The 27207-nt window shown below is 39.8% G+C and overlaps 1 protein-coding gene across 1 annotated transcript in view; it reads right to left on the reverse strand.

Moving 5' to 3' along the window:
* SPPL3 (signal peptide peptidase like 3) overlaps window positions 1-27207 on the reverse strand; it is a 118763-nt gene that overhangs the window by 10313 nt on the left and 81243 nt on the right. Inside the window, exons 3-5 of the mRNA XM_082641068.1 lie at window positions 8432-8520; window positions 894-1013; window positions 45-123 (exon numbers count right to left, since the gene is read on the reverse strand). Coding sequence (XP_082497194.1) covers window positions 45-123; window positions 894-1013; window positions 8432-8520 — 288 coding nt within the window. The remainder of the gene's footprint in view (window positions 1-44; window positions 124-893; window positions 1014-8431; window positions 8521-27207) is intronic.

The following is a 27207-nucleotide window of genomic DNA, read 5'->3' on the forward strand; positions in this document are numbered from 1 at the left end:
ACATATACAAGTTTACAATTTAGAGGAAAATCCCAAGTCCTTACTTGTTCTGAGGTGAACAGGGTCTTGTTAAATACTGGCACATCGGGAGAAGAAGAAAAGCAAAAGCTATTGTTGCAAGAACTAGAGAAAGAAAATGTATGGTTAATTTTTTTGTTTATTATTTTACTAAGCATAAGAAAAATGGCATGACTTAAGGAAACAATCATTGCCCAGAATACTTTTCTCGACAAGTGCATACAATAGTATTAATTAACTAGAGAAGAAAAGTATCTTTCTTTAGCACCGCACAGACAACCTCTTAAAAAAAGATTACCTGATTTGAAGTAGGGGTAGCATGGGTAGGTTTTCTCTTTCTCACCTATCTCAACAAGAAATGATAAACAGCGGGCCAGGGTATGATCTAACAAGTCTAGCATTTTGATGTTTCACCCATGTCCATCATCTCTCAGCTTGAAAACTGATCAGATAGCTGACAGTCAAATTACTGTGATTAGCTATGAGTGTTTCTATCTGCAGAAACATGGGTAGGGGTTGCCAATGACTACTCTGCCAAACTGGACTTTCTGGTAACCTATCAGACAAGGAGCCACAGCCAAAGCAATCCTGCTCTGGTGCCACAAAGCTCATGAATTTTCAACCCCTGGCCTTTCATTCAGATAGGGTTGGCAGGTCTGAACTGATGATACAGGTATCAAGTATCTTGCAGGACTGAACTGATGATACAGGTATCAAGTGGTTCAAGGAGGAGTGGGGGGAGAAAAAGCCAGACTTATGAAGAAAAACTTGCACGGTGCAGTGTATAAATCTTAATTTTTGAATGATGATTTTAAAAAAGGTTTAAAAATTTCCTTTCAGCTTAATGTTAAGATCAGATAGAGGAACTCATTTACCTGCTGTACATATTGTAAAAACTACTTGAACTGAGTCAAAGAAGAAGAACATTACTAGGAGAGAGACAGATGCTCCAATGGGAAGGAACAGGGCCTGGGTAGAGTCAATAGTTTGGATACCTGAAAGAGAAAAAGGGACATATCAACAACTTACCTAACAGACACTGTACCCATGTACTTCAGATACATTAACTCATAAAATGCAGACAGTTCTAGGGATTAGTATATAAAATATAGATTATCTAGGCCCTTGGGTTCTCTCCTTCCCAGTGAGACTGTGAGCTCCTTGCTGTCCTCATAGTGCCTTTATTATAGTAGGTGCCCAAGAAATACTTGTTGAATTGACTTACTACCTCCTGGTGCTAACCATCTGGATGACAGGGTGCCAAAACAAACAAACAAACAACAAACAAGAACATTAAGAGGTAGTAAAAATTCATTTTAGTCAGTTTGAGTACATCTGTGGTCCTGTATATATAGGTTTGGTAAAAGAGGTGGTTTAAACCCCCTGACTAAAATAATTTCTCATCATCTGTGGATTTAATGTACTCATGTTAATTCTTCCCCATTGCTGCTAATAGTTGAGGACTGACTTTGGTGGGGGAGGAGGGAGAACAAGATGTATCTGGAAACAGTAAATCAAAAACATTTCTTTGTGGGAACATTTTAAAGAGTAAATAGGAGATAAATGGGGGAACCAGAAGCTCTTGGGATAGAGCAGGATTTAGCACAGTGGTTCTCAAGTCTTGGCTGCTCATTAGAATCACCTGGACAGCTTTAAGAAAATCACAATGCCCGGGCCCAACCCCAGAGCCAACTAAACTGAAATCTCAAGGGGTTAGTAGGTCCAGGAAAAACTCCCCACAAGATTTTATTTTGGGGGCTTCCCTCGTGGCACAGTGGTTAAGAATCCACCTGCCAGTGCAGGGGACACGGGTTTGAGCCCTGGTCCGGGAAGATCTCACATGCCGCGGAGCAACTAAGCCCATGCACTACAACTGCGGAGCCTGCGCTCTAGAGCCTGTGAGCCACAACTACTGAGCCCACGTGCCACAACTACTGAAGCCTGCACGCTTAGGGCCCGTGCTTCCCAACAAGAGAAGCCACCGCAATGAGAAGCCCGCGCGCCGAAACGAAGAGTAGTCCCTGCTCGCCACAGCTAGAGAAAGCCTGCGTGCAGCAACGAAGACCCAATGCAGCCAAAAATAAATAAATTAATTAAAAACAAAAACTGCTCATCAGTATTCAAATTTACCTGTCCTCAAGAAAGTTATTTAGGGATTTTTTTTAACATCTTTATTGGAGTATAATTGCTTTACAATGGTGTGTTAGTTTCTGCTTTATAACAAAGTGAATCAGTTATACATATACATATGTTCCCATATCTCTTCCCTCTTGCGTCTCCCTCCCTCCCACTCTCTCTATCCCACCCCTCTAGGTGGTCACAAAGCACCGAGCTGATCTCCCTGTGCTATGCATATTTAGGGATTTTTGTGAAATGAATATTAAATATTTCTAACAAACAAAATTGCTTCTTATTGGCTAGGTAGATGAGTCAAATAATTCACTAAGGAATAGGGCAATTCAATTTCAGAAGAGTGAGCCATCTGTCAAGACAAACAGAAATGATCTGGAGAAGAGTCTGACCTGAACTGCAGTCAAACCCATTCATCTTGGTCCGTGGATAGTTTTTTTTTTTTTGGGGGGGCGCATATCTTAAAGTATCGTATGGGCATTTGTAAGGCAAAACTCTATGAACTCTCTAACTAAATGTCACCTAAAGAGTTGTTTGTATTTGAGTGCTCTACGACAGTTCAAAGAACTACTTGAGGAAGCTAGAGTTCAGGTGACTTTCACAACAGAAAATAATGGTTTCTCAAATAAATGATTGTTATATAAGAAACAAATCTTTTAAAAAAAATCTATAAATCTGAAAACACACACTCACACTCCCCTCCTTCTGTAAAACAAAGCATCATATAGGCTACAGATTAATTACACTGGTTTAAAATATGAGAAGAAAAAAATCAAATGACTGGCTAGAACAAAGACTGTTTACTAAAGCAGGCATATAAGTATTTGTTTATAATCAATCTAAATTTTACAAGTTCAGTCTGCAATTAAAATGTGAAACAGAATACAAAGAACCTTTCTAGAATATTAGATAGAATGCACAGATTCTTTTTTTGTTTGTTTGTTTGTTTGTTTTGTTTTTTTGCGGTACATGGGCCTCTCACTGTTGTGGCCTCTCCTGTTGTGGAGCACAGGCTCCGGACGCGCAGGCCCGGCGGCCGTGGCTCACGGGCCCAGCCGCTCCGCGGCATGTGGGATCCTCCCGGAGCAGGGCATGAACCCGTGTCCCCCACATCGGCAGGAGGACCCCCAACCACTGCGCCACCAGGGAAGCCCCAGATTTTTGTTTTTTGAAAGCACAGATTTTAAACTAGTAAGTATTAGACATTATTTCCATTAGTTTTATGGAAGGACTGCCCAAGAGAGTTTATCAAACAGCAATGTCACAGGGCAAGTGAAGCTCCTTTAATTGCTGACAATGTTACCAAAAATAATGTACACAACTCTAATACTGCACTTCCTAAAGGTCTGGAAATAATGGTCCTGAAGGGGAAGGAGCTAATTAATTAGAAATTTTAGCCAAACTCCAGTGACAAAACAAAACAGAGCAAAAGCAAAACAGAGCAGCCATAATTGGGTGGACTTACTCAACTGCAGTGGCATTATCCTTAAAGGCAAAATCAACGTAAGAAACAGGCATGATGATGGAATTAAAAATTATGTACAGAGACATTATTTTTTTGTATTTAGTGAACAGGTTGCAGAGCAATACGCCAATGTAGTACTGATAACTGTTTATGAAAGTTACTGATTTTGCACCTCCATGAGAGAAGCAGCGGATTTTTTTAAAAAAACTCATTTCCAGAGCTTATGGGGTTTGCAGTCTAGGTGGGAAGATTAAGATGTGTTTCTCTATTAATGAAGAGAATTCTAACTGTACATCTCCATCAGTCTTCACAGTTCAAATAAATTATAGGGGAAGCCTAGTAAAGAACTTCAAGATATCAGATAACTGGAGGTGGGGGCGGGGTTTAAACCCTCTTAATGCTAATTAGATGAAGGAGTGGTGTGCCAGAAGGGGAAAATTTCTATATAGGTTTCCTGGGGCAGATTCAGGGATAAGACAGGAGTTAGAACAAGGTTAGGGAAAATCAGAGAGGACCTGGAAGGAACTCCCTCCCCTCCACTTTCTAACCATTTTTACTGTAAAACATAACACACATACAGAAAAGTACATGAAACAAAGATGTAGAGTTCAGTGAATCATCACATGGCTAATACCACCCAGGTCAAGAAAGAGAATCTTGCCAAGGCCATAAGTCTTTCTTGTGTCCCTCCCAATCACTGCTCTTTCTCTTTCCCCCAAAGGGAACTACTATTATATCCTGGCTTTTACGGTACTTTTTATTTGCTTTATGTTTTCTACCAAGCATGCATCCTAAAATACTAATATTTATTTTGCCTGTTTTCTGAACTTACTATATACACTGAATTATGTAGTATGTATTTTTTTGTGTCTGGCTTCTTTCACTCAACATTGTTAGAAACATCCATGCTGTTATACATAGCTGTAGTTCACTAATTTTCATGTCTTTTTCACAAATTCCTTGATTCGTATTTTGGGAGTAGGCAAATGCAACTTTTAAAAAACCTGTATCTACTCTTTCTCCTTCATTAATTAGTTCATAACACTTGGCCAAATCTTAACACTAAAGTCATACCCTCCTTTTCTTAGAACTCCCCCCAGTTCTTCTTCATTGTTAAGCATTTCAATCTCCTCAGCACCTACACCATCTCATGTTTCTGTTCATTTTTCTGGCTATTATTATTTCTTTAATTTTTGATGACTGCATCCAATTTTCCATGCCACCCCTTCAAACTGGAATGATACCATATTCCATAATCAAGTTCTGGCCTTCTCTGCAATGGCCATTTCTTACATTATGTTTTTCCTGATTATGTGGAAGTGGACTGCATTCTGTCCTGGTCTGTGCTTATCCTTTTTGGTATCCATGGCCCAGATTAGGCACTGAAGAAATACTTTTGTTGAGGATAATTTTAGCACAACACAGGAGGTAGATTTAAGGAAATTACCATTAAACAACCACCAAGGGCCTCCCTGGTGGCGCAGTGGTTGAGAGTCCGCCTGCCAATGCAGGGGATACGGGTTCGTGCCCCGGTCCCGGAGGATCCCATATGCCGCGGAGCGGCTGGCCCCGTGAGCCATGGCCGCTGAGCCTGTGCATCCGGAGCCTGTGCTCCGCAACGGGAGAGGCCACAACAGTGAGAGGCCCGCATACCACAAAAAAAAAAAAAAACAACCACCAACTACTCTTTAGATGCTGATTAACAATGAGAAATACAAAACTCATGTTACCAGGTAAATTCCTTCCACTGCATGGACTGACTTAACCATTTATTTATTTGAGGATAAAATGGTACTTAGATACATACTATTGATTTCTTTTAGATTTATGTGATGCAATGTACAACAGATTTGTAATCTGGTTTAAGCACATCATTTGTATATATGCTATATAACAGGAATTTAAAGGAGTTTCAAGTGTATGTAGTGATTTGGTTTAAACTATTGATAGAAGGTAAGCTGCTATGTAATAATTTAACCCTAAAATTGGATACTGACACTGGGTTTTACCTGGTTCCTGTGAAGTTATTGGTATGGTATTTTACTTAATATAAGGATCTGTGTCATAAGTTTTTGTGTGTGTGTGTCATAAGTTTAAGAAAAGGCTCATTCTATTTAAATGATTCTACTTACTGTATTTGTCATGCCCACTTTACATTGCTGGGGACAATGAAACACATTTAACTCAGTGAAAATTGGGCAAGTATAATTTAGTTGATGGGGTATTATAATAACTAGAGAAAATGAAATAGATATTAAGTGATCTCTTTTCAATTTAGTTTCTAAGATCCTCCATCAATATTCTATTAAACTTTATATTAGATCTCCAGTCTTTCCTATTAGGCGGTGACCTTGATTTGTCCTACAAGTCACGCTTATTCTCCTCCTCTGTGCCTGTATTATATGCTCTTCCCACCTGGAGGAACTTCTCCAGCAATCCAAGTTCACTGTTTCATGTCAAATTCACTTTCTCCAGGAGAGTCCCTTACTAACTTGATCCACTGTTGCTCACTTTGGCTTGCCTTTCTCTTTTTTCTCTTTGTACATGGATGTCAAAATGACTTCCCTCTGGTGCTTACTCTGATCTACTGATAGTAGATTCTTGTTCAGAAGGATTCTGAGGCTATGGTAAGGGTCCATGAGAAAAAGTACCTGCTCTAGGTATAGTATGGAAAGTGGTATTTGCTCTGTCTTAGCACTTTATTAACACCTTGGGAAGTATTTTGGCCACACTACCTACGTGACGGCTTGAGTACCAGCTCTTGTACTTTTGCATCTTTCAAAATATCTAATAAATGCCAAGTGCATGGTAGGTACCCAATATCAATCTCTTAGTATTATCAAATCAAGTCTCCTTACTTCCAATTCAGTTCTCTTTCTATAATAAGCATTACCAATTTTCTAGTACAATTTACATACCATAAAATTTACCCAGTTTAAGTGTGTAATTCAATACCTTTTTTTTTTGTTTTTGGTAAGTTTACCAAGTGTGAAACCATCACTATAATCTAGTTTTAGAATATCTTCATCACCTCAAGAAGATCCCTCATGCCAGTTTACTGTTAATTCTCCTTCCATCCCTTGCCCCAAGCAACCACAAATCTGTTTTCTGTCTCTATATAGTTGCCTTTTTGGAAATTTCATACAAATGGACTCATAAAATACGTAGTTTTTCTATCTGGCTTTTTTTTACTTAACAATTTTTTTTTAATTAATTTATTTATTTAGTTATTTTTGGCCGCGTTGGGTCTTTGTTGCTGCAAGTGGGCTTTTTTTTTTCTAGTTGGGGCAAGCGGGGGCTACTCTTCCCTGCAGTAAGCAGGCCTCTCATTGCGGTGGCTTCTCTTGTTGCGGAGCACGGGCTCTAGGTGCGCGGGCTTCATTAGTTGTGGCACGTGGGCTCAGTAGTTGTGGCTCACGGACTCTAAAGCGCAGGCTCAGTAGTTGTGGCGCACGGGCTTAATTGCTCTGCGGCATGTCAGATCTTCCCGGACCAGGGTTCGAACCCGTGTCCCCTGCATTGGCAGATGGATTCTTAACTACTGCGCCACCAGGGAAGCCCTACTTAACAATTAAAAAAAAATTAATTTATTTTATTTTTGGTTGCGTTGGGTCTTCGCTGCTGTGTGCGGGCTTTCTCTAGTTGCGGTGCGTGGGCTTCTCATCATGGTGGCTTCTCATTTCGGAGCATGGGCTCTAGGTGCACAGGCTTCAGTAGTTGTTCCTTGCGGGCTTAGTTGCTCTGTGGCACGTGGGATCTTCCCGGACCAGGGCTCGAACCTGTGTTCCCTGCATTGGCAGGCAGATTCTTAACCACTGCGCCACCAGGGAAGCCCTTAACAGTGTTTTGAGGTTCATCTATGTTGGAGCATATTTCAGTAATTAACTTTTTTTTAATGCTGAATAGTATTCCATTGTATGGACATACCATATTTTGTTTATCCATTAACTAGCTTATTGATCTTTGAGTTGCTTCTACTTTTTGGCTATGATGAATAATGCTGCTGAATACTTGCCATATAGCACACTTCTGTTTTTTCAAAGCAAATATTCTTTAAAATCTTAAGTATCAGAAAAGATACAATAGTTTTACAATTACTTCAAGTAGCTATCTTTAAGAATCACTAAATGAATTTATGATCAACACCTACAAAATTATCAACCTCACCAAAGGATTTAAATGAAGTTATAAGCAGGCAGATACCCACCTATCCTGTTCGTCTTTAAGAAAATAAAGAGGGCTTCCCTGGTGGCACAGTGGTTGGGAATCTGCCTGCCAATGCAGGGGACACGTGTTCAAGCCCTGGTCCAGGAAGATCCCACATGCCGCGGAGCACCTAAGCCCGTGTGCCACAACTACTGAGCCTGTGCTCTAAAGCCCGCGAGCCACAACTACTGAAGCCTGCGTGAAGCCTGCGTGCCTAGAGCCCATGCTCCACAACAAGAGAAGCCATCACAATGAGAAGCCCGCGCACCGCAACAAAGAGTAGCCCCCGCTCGCCACAACTAGAGAAAGCCCGCACACAGCAATGAAGACCCAATGCAGCCAAAAACAATAAATAAAGTAAAATAAATTTATTAAAAAAAAGAAAATAAAGAATCTTGGCAGCAAGCTTTTAGGCATGAATTAAAAGCAGTACACAAGGAATCCGTAGTTCAGGTTCAGAACATAAGACTTTAACAAATTATACCATATAGATTTAATTTTATCATTATACCAAACATAATCCTTGAACCCAGTAAATTATCTACTGGGATTACAGAAAGAATCCAATTAAGATACTACGTGTAGGAAACTAATTGTCATAAAATGCCTTACTATTATTGGTGCTGTTGCCAGTGAAAGACCCAGAAGAACTGTTACTGTCTTTCTCCTTATCTTGATTTTCAAAGTCCATATTAAGGGACCTGCGGGAAAAAATTGTATAAGTAAGTTTTAGTTTTACTTAAGAAGCAGACCAGAAAAGTCAGTAATGAAACATACTTTTAAATGCTAAAGCATTAGGAAAGAAAGGAAGATCTCTTTGAACAGCTCTGCAAAACACTTCTTGATGCCACATTTAAAAAAACAATCTACATTCCTTACAGTGTCAGTTCAAGAGCTTTCCTGACTGCAGGTAAAAGCATTCCATTGTGGCTGAATATTCCAGCCATATCTCTGTGCACATCTTTAATTACTTCCTTATGCTAAATACCTAGAGGGAGAAATATTGGGTCAAAAGGCAAGCACAATTTTGAGACTTTTACATACCACACAATTGCTTCCAAAAAGGGTGGACCAATTCACTCTCTGAGAACAGTGTATAAGAGCACTTGTTTCTCTACACCTTGCCAGCTCTCATTCAACAACACTGATTTGAGTTTTTGCTATATCTGGGAATATCCAAGGTACTGGAGAGACAATAAAGAGTGAGTAAAATATGCTCTCATGGATTTTACATTCGAAGAGGGGGGAGACTGACAATAAACAAGAAAAATAAGTTAAATATAGGGTATGCTAATTGTAAGAGCTAAGGAGAAAAGGCAGGAAATGGAGAGGGTAGATCTGACATTTTAAACAGGGTAGGCAAGGGAAGCCCGCACTGGTGTGATTTCTGAGTCAAGACCTGAAGGAAGTAGACACAGTCAATCTGGGGCGCTAAAAATGCTGTCTCTGTCCTAATTTAGAATTCTTTAACTATTAAACAATTTTATGTACCTGAGCTTGCCCATTTTCTCTTTTTGTGAACTAACTGTTCAAGTCCTTAGCTCATTTTCTACTACTGCGTTCCTTTAAAGTGTTTGTGCGTCCAAAAGAACTTCCTGTGATGGTGGAAATGTTCGGTACCTGCACTGACCCATTTGGTAGATATTAGCCACGTGAACGCTTGAAATGTGGGAGCACAACTGAGGAACTGAATTCTACATTTTATTTCATTTTAATTAATTTAAATTTAAATAATTGGAGAGCTAAAACTATAAAACTTTAGAAAAAAATCTTCGTGACCTTGGATTTGGCAGTGGATTCTTACATATGACACCAAACACACAAGTGAAAATTTGATAAACTGGATTTCATCAAAATTAAAACCTTGTGTGCTACAAAGAACACTTTCAAAAAAATGAAAACACAACCCCAAAGGATGGGAGAAAATATGTGCTATTATGTATCTGATAGGGGCTTACATTTAGAATACAGAAAGAACTCCTCCAATTCAATACTAAAAAGACAACCCAATTAAAAAGTGGGCAGACTCTGAATAAGTATTTCTCCAAAGAAGATAAGCAAATGGCCAATGAGCACATGGAAAGTTCTTTTGTTTTTTACACATATATACATGTACATGAAATATTTTTATTGTTGTTAGTTTTACAAAAACAGGGTCATATTATTCACATTTTCTGCATCTTGCTTTTCCTTTTTATTTTGAATTTTATTTTTATTTTTTTAAACAGCAGGATCTTATTAGTCATCCATTTTATACACATCAGTGTATACATGTCAATCCCAATCTCCCAATTCAGCACACCACCACATCCACCCCCTGGGGCTTTCCCCCCTCGGTGTCCATACGTTTGTTCTCTACATCTGCGTCATTATTTCTGCCCTGCAAACCAATTCATCTGTACCATTTTTCTAGGTTTCACATATATATGTTAATATACGATATTTGTTTTTCTCTTTCTGACTTATTTCACTCTGTGTGACAGTCTCTAGATTCATCCACGTCTCTACAAATGACCCCATTTCGTTCCTTTTTATGGCTGAGTAATATTCCATTGTATATATGTACCACAACGTCTTTATCCATTCGTCTGTCGATGGGCATTTAGGTTGCTTCCATGACCTGGCTATTGTAAATAGTGCAGCAATGAACACTGGGGTGCATGTGTCTCTTTGAATTATGGTTTTCTCTGGGTATATGCCCAGTAGTGGGATTGCTGGGTTATATGGTAATTCTATTTTTAGTTTTTTAAGCAACCTCCATACTGTTCTCCATAGTGGCTGTATCAATTTACATTCCCACCAACAGTGCAAGAGGGTTCTCTTTTCTCCACACCCTCTCCAGCATTTGTTGTTTGTAAATTTTCTGATGATGCCCATTCTAACTGGTGTGAGATGATACCTCACTGCAGTTTTGATTTACATTTCTCCAATAATTAGTGATGTTGAGCAGCTTTTCATGTGCTTCTTGGCCAGCTGTATGTCCTCTCTTTGGAGAAATGTCTATTTAGGTCTTCTGCCCATTTTTGGATTGGGTTGTTTTTTTTTTTTTTAATATTGAGCTGCATGAGCTGTTTATATATTTTGGAGATTAATCCTTTATCCGTTGATTCTGAGGGTTGTCTTTTTTTTTTTTTTGCGGTACGTGGGCCTCTCACTGTTGTGGCCTCTCCCGTTGCGGGGCACAGGCTCCGGACATGCAGGCTCAGCGGCCATGGCTCATGGGCCCAGCCGCTCCGCGGCGTGTAGGATCTTCCCAGACCAGGGCACGAACCCGCGTCCCCTGCATCGGCAGGAGGACTCTCAACCACTGCGCCACCAGGGAAGCCCGAGGGTTGCCTTTTTGTCTTGTTTGTAGTTTCCTTTGCTTTGCAAAAGCTTTTAAGTTTCATTAGGTCCCATTTGTTTATTTTTGTTTTTATTTCCATTACTCTAGGAGGTGGATCAAAAACATCTTGCTGTGATTTATATCAAAGAGTGTTCTTCCTATGTTTTCCTCTAAGAGTTTTATAGTGTCCGGTCTTACATTTAGGTCTCTAATCCATTCTGAGTTTATTTTTGTGTATGGTGTTAGGGAGTGTTCTAATTTCATTCTTTTACATGTAGCTGTCCAGTTTTCCCAGCACCACTTATTGAAGAGACTGTCTTTTCTCCACTGTATATCCTTTCCTCCTTCGTCATAGATTAGTTGACCATAGGTGTGTGGGTTTATCTCTGGGCTTTCTATCCTGTTCCATTGATCTACATTTCTGTTTTTTCGCCAGTACCATATTGTCTTGATTACTGTAGCTTTGTAGTATAGTCTGAAGTCAGGGAGTCTGATTCCTCCAGCTTCGTTTTTTTCCCTCAAGACTGCTTTGGATATTAGGGGTCTTTTGTGTCTCCATACAAATTTTAAGATTTTTTGTTCTAGTTCTGTAAAAAATGCCATTGGCAATTTGATAGGGATTGCACTGAATCTGTAGATTGCTTGGGGTAGTACAGTCATTTTCACAATATTGATTCTTCCAATCCAAGAACATGGTATATCTCTACATGTTGGTATCATCTTTAATTTATTTCAACAGTGCCTTATAGTTTTCTGCATACAGGTCCTTTGTTTCCCTAGGTAGGTTTATTCCTAGGTATTTTATTCTTTTTGTTGCAATGGTAAATGGGAGTGTTTCCTTAATTTCTCTTTCAGATAGTTCATCATTAGTGTATAGGAATGCAAGAGATTTCTGTGCATTAATTTTGTATCTGCAACTTTACCAAATTCATTGATTAGCTTTAGTAGTTTTCTGGTAGCATCTTTAGGATTCTCTATGTATAGTATCATGTCATCTTCAAACAGTGACAGTTTTACTACTTCTTTTTTTTTTTTTTTTTTTTTGCGGTATGCGGGCCTCTCACTGTTGTGGCCTCCCCCGTTGCGGAGCACAGGCTTCGGATGCGCAGGCCCAGCGGCCATGGCTCACGGGCCCAGCCGCTCCGCGGCATATGGGATCCTCCCAGACCGGGGCACGAACCCGTATCCCCTGCATCGGCAGGCGGACTCTCAACCACTGCGCCACCAGGGAGGCCCTACTACTTCTTTTTCAATTTGTATTCCTTTTCTTTTTCTTCTCCGATTGCCATGGCTAGGACTTGCAAAACTATGTTGAATAACAGTGGCGAGAGTGGACATCCTTGCCTTGTTCCTGATCTTAGAGGAAATGCTTTCAGTTTTTCACCATTGAGAATGATGTTTGCTGTGGGTTTGTTGTATATGGCCTTTATTATGTTGAGGTAGGTTCCCTCTATGCCCACTTTCTGGGGAGTTTTTATCATAAATGGGTGTTGAATTTCGTCAAAAGGTTTTTCTGCATCTACTGAGATGATCATATGGTTTTTATCCTTCAATTTGTTAATATGGTGCATCACATTGATTGATTTGCGTATATTGAAGAATCCTTGCATCCCTGGGATAAATCCCACTTGATCATGGTGTATGATCCTTTTAATGTGTTGTTGGATTCTGTTTGCTAGCATTTTGTTGAGGATTTTTGCATCTATATTCATTAGTGATATTGGTCTGTAATTTTCTTTTTTTGTAGTAACTTTGTCTGGTTTTGGTGTCAGGGTGATGGTGGCCTCATAGAATGAGTTGGGGAGTGTTCCTTCCTCTGCAATTTTTTGGAAGAGTTTCAGAAGGATGGGTGTTAGCTCTTCTCTAAATGCTTGACAGAATTCACCTGTGAAGCCATCTTGTCCTGGACTTTTGTTTGTTGCAAGATTTTTAATCACAGTTTCAATTTCATTACTTGTGATTGGTCTGTTCATATTTTCTATTTCTTCCTGGTTCAGTCTTGGAAGGTTATACCTTTCTAAGATTTGTCCATTTCTTCCAGGTTGTCCATTTTATTGGCACAGAGTTGGTTGTAGTAGTCTCTTAGGATGCTTTGTATTTCTGCAGTGTCTGTTGTAACTTCTCCTTTTTCATTTCTAATTTTACTGATTGGAGTCCTCTCCCTCTTTTTCTTGATGAGTCTGGCTAATGGTTTATCAATTTTGTTTATCTTCTTAAAGAACCAGCTTTTAGTTTTATTGATCTTTGCTACTGTTCTTTTTGTTTCTATTTTATTTCTGCTCTGATCTTTATGATTTCTTTCCTTCTGCTAACTTTGGGTTTTGTTTGTTCTTCTTTCTCTAGTTCCTTTATGTGTAAGGTTAGATTGTTTATTCGAGATTTTTCTTGTTTCTTGAGGTAGGCTTGTATAGCTATAAACTTCCCTCTTAGAACTGCTTTTGCTGCATCCCACAGGTTTTGGATCGTTGTGTTTTCATTGTCATTTGTCTCTAGGTAGTTTTTGATTTCCTCTTTTATTTCTTCAGTTATCTCATGGTTATTTAGTAACGTATTGTTTAGCCTCCATTTGTTTGTGTTTTTTACGTTTTTTCCCCTGTAATTGATTTCTAATCTCATAGCACTGTGGTCAGAAAAGATGCTTGATATGATTTCAATTTTCTTAAATTTACTGAGGTTTGATTTGTGACCCAAGATGTGATCTATCCTGGAGAATGTTCCATGCGCACTTGAGAAGAAAGTGTAATCTGCTGTTTTTGGATGGAATGTCCTATAAATATCAATTAAATCTATCATGTCTATTGTGTCATTTAAAGCTTGTGTTTCCTTGTTAATTTTCATTTTGCATGATCTGTCCGTTGGTGTAAGTGAGGTGTTAAGGTCCCCCACTATTATTGTGTTACTGTCGATTTCCTGTTTTATAGCTGTTAGCAGTTGCCTTATGTATTGAGGTGCTCCTATGTTGGGTGCATATGTATTTATAATTGTTATATCTTCTTCTTGGATTGATCCCTTGATCATTATGTAGTATCCTTCCTTGTCTCTTGTAACATTCTTTATTTTAAAGTCTATTTTATCTGATATGAGTATTGCTACTCCAGCTTTCTTTTGATTTCCATTTGCATGGAATATGTTTTTCCATCCCCTCACTTTCAGTCTGAATGTGTCCCTAGGTCTGAAGTGGATCTCTTGTAGACAGCATATATATGGGTCATGTTTTTGTATCCATTCAGCAAGCCCGTGTCTTTTGGTTGGAGCATTTAATCCAGTCATATTTAAGGTAATTATCGATATGTATGTTCTTATGACCATTTTCTTAATTGTTTTGGGTTTGTTTTTGTAGGTCCTTTTCTTCTCGTCTTTCCCACTTAGAGAAGTTCCCTTAGCATTTGTTGTAGAGCTGGTTTGGTGGTGCTGAATTCTCTAGGCTTTTGCTTGCCTGTAATGCTTTTGATTTCTCCATCAAACCTGAATGAGATGCTTGCCGGGTAGAGTAATCTTGGTTGTAGGTTCTTCCCTATCATGCCACTCCCTTCTGGCTTGTAGAGTTTCTGTTGAGAAATCAGCTGTTAACCTTATGGGAGTTCCCTTGTATGTTATTTGTCATTTTTCCCTTTCAATAATTTTTCTTTGTCTTTAATTTTTGCCAATTTGATTACTATGTGTCTCGGTGTGTTTCTCCTTGGGTTTATCCTGTATGGGACTCTCTGCGCTTCCTGGACTTGGGTGGCTATTTCCTTTCCCATATTAGGGAAGTTTTCGACTATAATCTCTTCAAATATTTTCTTGGGTCCTTTCTCTCTCTCTTCTCCTTCTGGGTCCCCTATAGTGCGAATGTTGTTGCGTTTAATGTTGTCCCAGAGGTCTCTTAGGCTGTCTTCATTTCTTTTCATTCTTTTTTCTTTATTCTGTTCCACAGCAGTGAATTCCACCATTCTGTCTTCCAGGTCACTTATCCCTTCTTCTGCCTCAGTTATTTTGTTACTGATTTCTTCTAGTGTATTTTTCATTTCAGTTATTGTGTTGTTCATCTGTTTGTTTGTTCTTTAATTCTTCTAGATCTTTGTTAAACATTTCTTGCATCTTCTCGATCTTTGCCTCCATTCTTTTTCCAAGGTCCTGGATCATCTTCACTATCATTATTCTGAATATTTTTTCTGGAAGGTTCCCTATCTCCACTTCATTTAGTTATTTTTCTGGGGTTTTATCTTGTTCCTTCATCTGGTACATAGCCCTCTGCCTTTTCAACTTGTCTATCTTTCTGTGAAGGTGGTTTTTGTTCCGCAGGATGCAGGATTGTAGTTCTTCTTACTTCTGCTGTCTGCCCTCTGGTGGATGAGGCTATCTAAGAGGCTTGTGCAAGTTTCCTGATGGGAGGGACTGGTGATGGGTAGAGCTGGCTGTTGCTTTGGTGGGCAGAGCTCAGTGAAAAGTTCTTAACAACACTAGTCATCAGGGAAATACAAATCAAAACCACAATGAGGTACCACTTCGTACCCACTAGGATGGCTGTAACCAAAAAGTCAGATAATAACCAAGTGTTAGGAAGGCTGTAAAACTGAGACCATCACACGTTGCTGGTGGGAAATGTAAACTGGTGCAGCCACTTCGGAAAACAGTCTGGCAATTTTCAATTTCTTTAATAAGTATAGGGCTATTTGGGTTACCTATTTCTTTTTAAATTTTTGATTAATTAATTAATTTTTGGCTGCATTAGGTCTTCATTGCTGTGCGCAGGCTCTTCTCTAGTTGCAGCCAGCGGGGGCTACTCTTCGTTGCGGTGTGTGGGCTTCTCACTGCAGTGGCTTCTCTTGTTGTGGAGCATGGGCTCTAGGCACGCGGGCTTCAGTAGTTGTGGCGCACGGGCTTAGTTGCTCCGTGGCATGTGGGATCTTTCCGGACCAGGGCTCGAACCCGTGTCCTCTGAATTGGCAGGCGGATTCTCAACCACTGCACCACCAGGGAAGCCCTACCTATTTCTTCTTAAGTGAGCTTTGGTAGACTGTACCATTCAAAAAATTTGTCCATTTCATCTAAGTTGTCAAATTTATTGGCATAAAGTTGTTTATAGTAGTCCCTTATTATCCTTTTAATATCTGTATGCTCTAGTAATATCACCTCTCTTACCTCTGATATTAGATTTGTGTCTTCTCTTTTCTTCCCCAGATCAGTCTGGCTAGAGGGTTACCAATTTTATTGATTCTTTAAAAAAATCAGCTTTTATTTTCACTGATTTTTCTCCAGTAGAGGAAATCTATTTGATTTACTTTGGCTTTGATCTTTATTCTTTCCTTTTGTCTACTGAATTGGGTTTCATCTGCTCCTTTTTTCTAGTTTATTAAGAAGGGTAAAAACTTAGATCATTGAAACTTTTTGCTCTATTCTAATCCAGGCATTTGGAGCTACAGTTCCCTAAGCGTTGCTTTTGCAGCATTCCATAAATTTGGTGTGTTGTGCTTTCACTTTGTTTTAATTCAAAGTATTTTCTAATTTCCTTCTTGATTTCTTATTTGATACATGGAAGTGTGTTATTTTTGTTTCCAAACATCCGGGAATTTTCCAGAGCTCTTTCTGCTCAATTCAATCGTGACTTGTTAGGAACTGAATGTTTGTGTCCCCCAGAAAGTTCATTTGTTGAAGCCCTAACCCTCAATGTGATGGATGGTATCTGGTGATGGGGCCTTTGGGAGGTAATTCTGCTGAGGTCCTGAGGGAGGGGCCCTCATGATGGGATTAGTATCCTAAGAAGAGAAAGCAGAGAGTTTGCGTGTACACTCTCGTGCTCTCTCCTTCTCTCTCCTGGAGCATGCGCACACTGAAGAAAGACCATGTATGTGAGCACACAGTAAGAAGCGGGTCATCTGCAAGCCAGGAAGAGAGTGCTCAACAGAACCCACCCATGCTGGCACCCTGACTTGGGTTTCCAGCCTCCAGAACTTGAGAAAACAAATTTCTGTTGTTTAAGCCACCCAATCTGTGGTATTTTGTTATGGCAGCCCCAGCTGACTAACAGAGATCAGAGATCATACTTTGTATGCCTTGAATCCATTTACTGAGACTTTTTTTTATGTCCCAAAATACATTCTACCTTGGTAAATGTTCCACATGCACTTGAGAAGAATGTGTATTCCATTGTTGAATGGAGTGTTCTATAAATGTCAATCAGGTCAAGCTGGTTGAGAATATTGTTTAAGCCACTATATCCTTACTGATTTTCTGACTACTTTGTTCTATCGATTACTGAGAGAGAGGTACTAAAATCTTCAGCTACATTTGTGGATTTGTTTTACTTTTTCCTTGAAGTTATATCAGTTTTTGCTTCATGTATTTTGAAAATCTCTTATTAGATGCACAAACATTAAGGATTATTATGTCTTACTCCTTAACTGACCCGTTTATCATTATGAAATACAGTTTTTTGTCTGTGGTAATATTCCTTGCTCTGAAAGTTGCTTTGTCTGAATCAATATAACCACTCCAGCTTTCTTTTGATGAGTATAAGGTGTATCTTCTCCCAACCTTTTACTTTAAATTCTTTTTCTGGCTTTATATCTATAGTGTGTTTTTTGTAAGCATCATGTAATTGTATCTTGCTTTTTAATTCAATCTGACAATTGCTGTCTTCTAACTGGAGTTTTTAGGCCAATTTCATTTAATGTGATTACTGTTATAATTAGGTCTGAGACTATCATGTTTGTCCTATCTCTTCTGTTGTTGCTCCCCTTTACCTGCCCTCTTTTGGATTAACACAGTATTTTTTATGATTCTGTGTTATTTCCTCTGTTGTCTTATTAGCTGTAGGTCTCTGCTCTTTTGTTTTAGTGGCTGTTGTACAGTTTATAGTATACATCTTTAATCAGCACAGCCTACCTTCAAGTTATATGGCAGTACTGCATATATAGTATTAAAACCTGATAACAGGGGCTTCCCTGGTGGCGCAGTGGTTGAGAGTCCGCCTGCCGATGCAGGGGACACGGGTTCGTGCCCCGATCCCAGAAGATCCCACATGCCGCGGAGCAGCTGGGCCCGCGAGCCATGGCCGTGGAGCCTGTGCATCCGGAGCCTGTGCTCCGCAGCGGGAGAGGCCACAGCAGTGAGAGGCCCGCGTACAGAAAAAAAAAAAAAACCAAAAAAAAAACCCTGAGAACAGTTTATATTTATTCCCCCTCAACCTTTGTACTATTATTACCATGCATTTTATTTTTACATGCTATGCTATGAACGCCATACTATATTATTATTTTTGTGTATACAGTCAATTATCTTTTAAGGAGTTTTAAATAATAAGGGGAAAAAACCCTTAAATATATTTATCACTGTAGTCACCATTTCTTTTTCTTTTCTTTTTTTTTGGCTACGTCCTGCACGGCTTGCAGGATCTTAGTTCCCTGGCCAGGGTCTGAACCCAGGCCAGAGCAATGAAAGCACCGAGCAAGTCCTAACCACTGGACTGCCAGGGCGTTCCCATGTAGGCGTCATTTCTGGTGATCTTCATTCCTTTGTGTAGACCCAGACTTCCAACTGGTACCACTTTTAATCTGCTTGAAGTACTTCCTTTAACACTTCTTGTGGTGCAAGTTGGTTGGTGAAGAATTCTTTCAGGTTTTGTGTGTCTTTTTTTTTTTTAATTTTTTAAAAAAATTTTTATTTACTTATTTATTTTTTGGCTGCATTGGGTCTCAGTTGCAGCACACGGAATCTTCATTGAGGCATGCGGGATTTTTTGTTGTGGTGTGCGGGCTTCTCTCTAGTTGTGACGTGTGGATTTTCTCTCTCTAGTTGTGGCGCCCGGGCTCCAGGACACGTGGGCTCTGTACTTTGCAGCACACGGGCTCTCTAGCTGAGGCGCGCGAGCTCAGTAGTTGTGGCGCATGGGCTTAGTTGCCCCGCGGCATGTGGGATCTTAGTTCCCCAACCAGGGATCAAACCCACGTCCCCTGCATTGGAAGGCGGATTCTTTACCACTGTACCACTGGGGAAGTCCCGGTTTTGTGTGTCTTGAAACATCTTTATTTTGCCTTTTCTTTTGGAAGATACATTTGCCATAGAATTCTATGTTGACAGTTTTTCTTCCTGTACTTTAAAGCTGTTGTTCCACTGTCTTCTCACTTATATTGTTTTCAGTGAGAAATCAGATTCCCTCCCACCTCCCATCCCCTCACCCCCTCGGCTGCTTTTTGGATTTTTTAAATCACTGGTTTTGAGCAATTTGATTATGATGTGCCTTGGTGTAGTTTTCTTCACTGTTCCTGTGCTATGGGTTTACTGAATCTGTGGGTTATAGTTTTCTTCAAGTTTGGAAATATTTTGGCCATTCATTCTTCAAGCATTTTTCAGTCCCCCTCTTTCTTCTCTTCCTTTCAGGGATTCCAATTACCATATTAGGCCACTGGAGATTGCTCTTTGATGTCCAATGATAGCTCAATAACACTTTTCATTAAAAAAATTATATTTTTCTTCTCTAAGTCTCTTTGGATAGTTTTTATTGCTGTGCCTTCAAGTTCATTAATCTTTTCTTCTGTAATGTCTAACTGCTGTTAATCTAACCCTATGGTTTTTTTTGTTTGTTTTTTTGCGGTACGCAGGCCTCTCACCGTTGTGGCCTCTCCCGTTGCGGAGCACAGCCTCCAGACATGCAGGCTCAGTGGCCATGGCTCACGGGCTCAGCTGCTCCACGGCATGTGGGATCTTCCCGGACCGGGGCACGAACCCGTGTCCTCTGCATCGGCAGGCGGACTCTCAACCACTGCACCACCAGGAAAGCCCCGAACCCTATGTATTTTTGATCTCAGACATTGTTGTCTTCATCTCCAGAAGTTTGATTTGGGTATTTAAAAATATTTTCTATGTACCTACCTAACTTCTTGTACATATGGAATATATTACCATGGGTCACTATTACACAAAACAGAAATCTGGCTAAATGAGGTTGTGAGGCCCCATATATTTGCTCAAACACGGAAGATACATGCATTCCAGCTTTATAAAATGACATCCTGGACCTAAGTTTAGCAGATCCCAGGCTTCTATGACTGGGGTCTAGTAATGGTTACCCACACTGCATAGCTGACAGCAAACTTAAGCTGTTAAATAGAGCCTTTGTAGAAGACCCTGCCTCCTGAGCTATCCAGGGACCACTGTGAATTATGGGTCTTTATCCCAACTTACTTGGTAATCTTTATTAACTCTACAGATATGAAATTGCTTGGCTGGACCTAGAACAATCTGTTCCATCTTCATAGAAGACTACCCTTCAATCCCCCCACCCCTGCCATCACAACCCTATTGTTATTACTATGCAATAACATATAATATGATATTTATACATCATAATGTTATTACTAGATATTCCATCCAGATTGTATCTTAGCTATCTGCTTAACAAACAGCAAGTCTAGGTTACTGAAATCAATGTTTAAATAGTAACAGAAAGACCTGAGCTATGGCTGTTCCATCACAGACAACCATTTACCATTACGGAAAAAGCCATCTAAATTATAGCATATTATTTGCTATTTTCAATTTGTCTTTTCACCAACTATGACTAAACAGGAAATAGTTACGGGTGTCAGTTGTAGGAGGCAGACAAATTTCCAATTATCGATGCTCATATAGACTTACATTAAGAACCTACTACTGGGCTTCCCTGGTGGCGCAGTGGTTGAGAGTCCGCCTGCGGATGCAGGGGACACGGGTTCGTGCCCCGGTCCGGGAAGATCCCACATGCTGCAGAGCGGCTGGGACTGTGAGCCATGGCCGCTGGGCCTGCGCGTCCGGAGCCTGTGCTCCGCAACGGGAGAGGCCACAACAGTGAGAGGCCCACGTACCGCAAAAAAAAAAAAAAAAAAAAAAGAACCTACTACTAAGAATCCAAGTAGAAGAGATGGTCTTCTGACTATGCAGCCGTGGATTAAAATATTTTTAATAGTCAACATTTATTGAGCTTATACTGTCAGGTACTATGCTAGGAGCTTTGCAGTCAATATTTCTTTTGATTCATAGAATAACTATAATTAAAAATGTGACTGCATTTGGAGACAGAGCCTTCAGAGAGGTAATTAAATTAAAATGGGGTTGTTAAGGTGGACCCTAATCCAATATGACTGCTGTCCTTATAAGAAGAGGAGATTAAGACAGAGAGAGAGACAGATACACTAGACACATGCACACACAGAGAAAAGACCACAGGAAGGGCACCATCTACATGTGAAGATGGTCATCTATAAGCCATTTCAGAATGAAACCAACTCTGCCAATACCTCAATCTTGGACTTCTAGCCTCCAGAACTGTGAGGAAGTAAATTTCTGCTGTTTAAGTCACCCAGTCTGTGGTACTTTGTTATGGTAGCCCTAGCAAACTATACAGAGATGCTCTATTATTATCCCTATAGTAAGGAAACCAAGGTTATTATACCACTCTGCCTTGGCTGTATCATCTCCCCTTACAAAACAACCAAACTTCTATATTTTTTTCTGAAAAAGTAATATATATGATTATTTAAAAACTCAAACAATAGAGAATGGTACAAAAGACTCCTATAATCCCTATCTCCAGAGATATATATGTTTGGTATATATTTTGCCTTTTAAAAAAATGAGGATTAATATGTCATCTCACAAGTTAATTTTCATTCAGTAGTATGCCAAGACTATCTTTCCACATCAATACATAGAACTCCTTTTCATTTAAAAACAACAACAAAAGCTAAGACTACTTCTCCTTGGGTTAACTTGATCTGACATTATTTTTGGATGAATTGCATATATCCTGCCTTATTAGAGAGAAATAGTAAGAAAAGCAACCTTTTACAGGCAGATGATATGGTTTGATCTTGATGGGTGGGGGTATAACTGACAACTGAGCCTGCTAGATAAGTAGTGTCAGGAAGAATGACAACTGATCAACATTTTTCAAATTTAAGTTGATGTATAAGTATAAACCCCAGGGTGCATTTTTTGGTCACTTTGATGTATATTTAACAAGTAGTTTATCACAGACAGTACATCAGGAAGTAGTTTAACATTCTCTGAGTGCTTTAATAAGGTTTCATTGTGGCTGAGGTAGAGATCTGGTTATATTTGCTCCAAATTTTTTTCAGGCTAAAACTAATTCAGTTGTAAGGAACAGAACTTTAGGAAGTCAACTATTAGTATCTTTAGGTACTAGACTGGATTATACAGGGTTTTCTGAGAAAGTCCTAGGCCCATGAGAACTTCCACACCTTGCTGAGGACAAGGGGAAATATGGGCTTATAGTTAGGCCATTTTACGTTCCTTGGTTGTGACAAAAATGCAAATGTGCTGTAAGAACTGTTAAGACAAAGAGGTCTGTATTCAGCCAGCCACGGAGTACACATCTGGACCACTGCCCACATTTATCAAGAAATCAATATTCAGGAATAATCAGTTGAAGAATTAATAACCCATTAATTTCTCCAGGTATTGTACAATGTAACATTAGACCACAGTAAGCTAGCAATCTAGACCACAGCTTTCTGTTGCTGGCTGTGTCTCCCCAGTTTTGGAGAAATTGCTTTTGCTGAAATCTATTTTCACAAAATGCTACCAGCTAATACTGAAGGGTACTAATTCATTCAACAAACAATGAATGCTTATTATGAATGCTATGAAATTCAATGTTGCATCCTCTTTCTGAGGGTCTTTGGGATAAAGGTCTGTCTAATCTTAAGACCAAGAATAACTGCAATTCACCTGAACAACTGGGTTCTTTTTATTCAAGGACATTGTAAAGTTTTTCTTTCTTTCTTCTGAAAGTTGGCTGCCAGAAAGCTTACTGTGGTGTCCATGGACCACCAGTAGTTAAGGGTGCTGGCCAATATGGTATACATTTTTAGGCTTATTTTTGGCTCTACTTTGTCTCCACCCATGCTTTTCTTTGGCCCCATTTTAATTTACCTTATCTCATCACAACTTGTAAAACTTAATAAATGGTCTGAAATCCTTTTGCACAGGGCAGAGCAAAAATAAACAATTGCAGGAAGCAAAATGGAGCTGAGAACACATTTACTGAAAGTTATACTTGTTCATCTGTTTGAATTCTGATAACGGAGTACAACTGTGAATATTGGAGGAGAAAGGCAAATTGAAATTTTTTATTTTAATATTTTAATTTAAGAGTACCATGTTTTTTGATCATTTCAGTTTTGGAAGCAAGCACAATAAAGGGGAGAATTCACCTGGTCAAGGTAAACACTATACGGCTGAACTTGGCTTTATGCTAAATGTATGTTCCTAGAAAAGTTACAGTGGTTTTGATAAATGGAACATTGAAAAAGGAACTGATAGAACTGTTAAATATATCAAGGAACTTGTCCATATACATTACAATGTACATAACCATTCCCTACATTATCTAATAAATTCAGATTTCTGTATGTTTTCTTAAAGTAGGACAGGTTATGAGAGGGCAAAAAGAACAATTCAAAAGATAAGCATATCACACATCAGTGTGTGCTAAACACATCATGACATTTGTGAACCATAGTCAGACTTATTTTGGTTAACCTGATCTAACTTAATTACATGCATTTAGTATGAAGGGCAACACAGTCATATAAAGTGCATTTCTTATCATCTCTGTGGTCTTATTAACTTGAAGACATTGTCTTCCTAGAGTAGGTTTGGGTATAAGCAAATAATCTATCCTCACCATCAAAGAAAGTGCAGGTAGGTGCTTGCCTTAAAAAAAAGGTAGTAGTTACTCTATAAAAGTTCCATTATTCCTTTATATAGCAACTTCACATATACAGAGATATATGTATTATAATTATATATTAGCTATTTGTCTATTGATCATAAAGTATATCTTCCTTTTTTTTTTTTTTTTTTTTTTTTTTGCGGTCCGCGGGCCTCTCACTGTTGTGGCTCCTTCAGCTGCGGAGCACAGGCTCCGGACACGCAGGCTTGGCGGCCATGGCTCATGGGCCCAGCCGCTCCGCGGCACGTGGGATCCTCCCAGACCGGGGCACGAACCCACGTCCCCTGCATCGGCAGGCGGACCCTCAACCACTGCGCCACCAGGGAAGCCCTATCTTCCTTTTGATTTCCTTTTACATCTACTTCATTTTTTTTTTTTTTTTTTTTTTTTTTTGCTGTACGTGGGCCTCTCACTGCTGTGGCCTCTCCCGTTGCGGAGCACAGGCTCCGGACACACAGGCTCCGCGGCCATGGCTCGCGGGCCCAACCGCTCCGCGGCATGTGGGATCTTCCGGGATCGGGGCACGAACCCGTGTCCCCTGCATCGGCAGGCGGACTCTCAACCACTGCGCCACCAGGGAAGCCCTACTTCATTTTTTAAAAAATTAATTAATTTATTTATTTTTGGCTGCATTGGGTCTTCGTTGCTGTGTGCGGGCTTTCTCTACTTGTGGCGGGGGGGCTACTCTTCGTTGCAGTGCGCGGGCTTCTCATTGTGGTGGCTTCTCTTGTTGCGGAGCACGGGCTCTAGGCACGTGAGCTTCAGTAGCTGTGGCAAGCCGGCTCAGTAGTTGTGGTTCGCAGGCTCCAGAGCGCAGGCTCAGTAGTTGTGGTGCACAGGCTTAGTTGCTCTGCGGCATGTGGGATCTTCCCAGACCAGGGCTCGAACCCGTGTCCCCTGCATTGGCAGGCGGATTCTTAACCACTGCGCCACCAGGGAAGTCCCTACATCTACTTCCAACCTGTTATTTTTTTGTCTATGATTCCTGATGGGACAGAACTTAAGTGTCCTGACAGTAATAAGCTGCCTAAGAAATTCTAAATCATCCTCACATTGTGATTCTTGGGTCCATATGCCCATCAGGACAGTCCCTTTCTCCTCCCCTCTCCCCTCCATTAATGTTCTCCTGTTGATTGGTCAAAGGCTTTGGGGACATACATATTAGATGAGTAATTATGCTATTTTTTTCCTGAGCAGCTGGAAAGATTAAGGAGAGACAGGTGTCATCTTTAAGAAATATAGGAAGTCCAGCTAGCAAAGCTCAGCCAAGGGATGGCGAACGTTAAGGGTTCCTAAATCAAGGAATTGTTCTGGGCTTTAGAATCTCATTTTATTTGGCACAGTTTTCCCCTCTGTACTTTGAAATGTGAAAGCCTGGGGGTAAATAACCAGTACCATTCACAAATCTTTTATCCTGTATTTTATGATTTTCTCCATGTCATCCCAGCTCTAAACAAATAAAATGGAATAATTTTTTTTTTCTTTGTGGTACACGGGCCTCTCACTGTTGTGGCCTCTCCCCTTGCGAAGCACAGGCTCCGGATGCGCAGGCTCAGCGGCCATGGCTCACAGGCCCAGCCGCTCCGCGGCATGTGGGATCTTCCCAGGCCAGGGCATGAACCTGTGTCCCCTGCATCGGCAGGCAGACCCTCAACCACTGCGCCACCAGGGAAGCCCAAAATGGAATAATTTAAATGAGCAAATAATATATTTTTATGGTCCCAAATCAGAGGACATAAGAACATATTAATATTTGGCTGGGCATTTGGAGGGGCAATATAGGGTTAGGGATAAACAAATTCAAGAAGCATTTTTTTGTGCATATCCTATATGGAATGGAGCATGAAAGTGAATCATGGAAGCCAAGGGAGGAGAAATTTGCAATAGTAAGTGGTGGTAAACCATCAAGGCTTATCAAGGATGAGGACTGAGGGGAAACTTTTTTGATTTAGCAAAAAGGGAAACTCTGAGAACTTCAGGAGAACTTCAACAGAGTTGTAAAAGTTAAATAACATATCAGTGAATGGGTCTGTAAAATGCTACCAGCAATGAAGAACCAACAACTTAAGTGTTAGGTAAGAGTTTATCAAAGTGTGCTGTGTAGGTCACCTGAATGAGGTGCTGGGCCCCCCATCCTAAGCCTACTGAACAATCTTCCCCAGGTGATTTTTATGCACAATAAGGTCTGAGAACAACTGCTGAAGAAAAAAAATCACCAAAAAGGGGTTCTTAAGAAAGCTTCTCATTCCTTCTGACTTTACTACCAGATCAATTTATTTGCTTCATATTTAAAATTTTATTATTGTTCTCAATAGCCAGCAGCAGTAAAGTACTGCTTGAGTTTGAATCCCAGCTCCATCACTTATTACTTGGGTAAGCTACTTACATTTCTGGGCCCTAGTTTCCTCATTTATAAAATGGGAATAACAATACCTATCCTGTTGAATTGATGTGAGGATCAATGAGACTTTATGTAAAGCACTTAGCACTGTACTTGGTACATAAATGTTCAGTAAAATGTTAGCTATTTTCTTCATCAGGTTTCTTTAATATAGTCAAGGTCTAAGTAAAAAAAAAATTATAATAGCCAATAAAAATCATACATCTCTACCCAATCCCCTCAGAGTAGGAAAAAGTCGTCACTCACAACAATTGAGAGGCATCTAAACTGGTAGAAATGGTAGAAGTCAGAGAGCAAGATAGACTGGGAAGCATCATTCAGCACCCTAGGGTACCCAACTGGCTGTGTCTTAATGAAGAACTCCCGTAAGTATTTTCATCAAGGAATCCACATCCAAATAAGTAACAGGTCAGTTCTTCTTCTAGCTATCCCTTGTTTACATTAAAGCAAGAATCAAGGAAATTACCCTGCTACCAGTTTTACCTCACTGACTACTTTTGATAAGAGGCATTCCTAAAAGCCCCCACGTGATCACAGGTCAATGAGTAAAAAGAAACTATCAGTTGAACTACAATATTTGACAAGTTTTGACCTATCAAAACAGTAATTTCAGTATGGTTTGTTTATTAAATACTTAGAAAGAGATGTGAAAATTTGTTGTAAAACTATTTGGTTAAGCACTACTAAAACAATACACTTACAAATCACTCTGGAAAGCTTAAAGAGAGAGTGCATTACAAATCAGAATATAGTTAACACTATGCCACTATTGTTATAAATTATAGTTATAGTACTCATAATTAATGAAATAACAACTTTCAAGATATGGGTTCACAGAGGTTAAGTTACTTGCCCCAAATTGAACAGTGGCAAAAGCCAAACTGGAACCAATATCAGTCTCTTAACAAATTGTGTCTGCTTTGTGTATCAAGTTTCCATAAAAAATC

This window comes from Mesoplodon mirus, assembly GCF_964341445.2.
Source record: "Mesoplodon mirus genome assembly, chromosome: 13".
In the NCBI taxonomy this organism is placed as follows: domain Eukaryota; kingdom Metazoa; phylum Chordata; class Mammalia; order Artiodactyla; family Ziphiidae; genus Mesoplodon; species Mesoplodon mirus.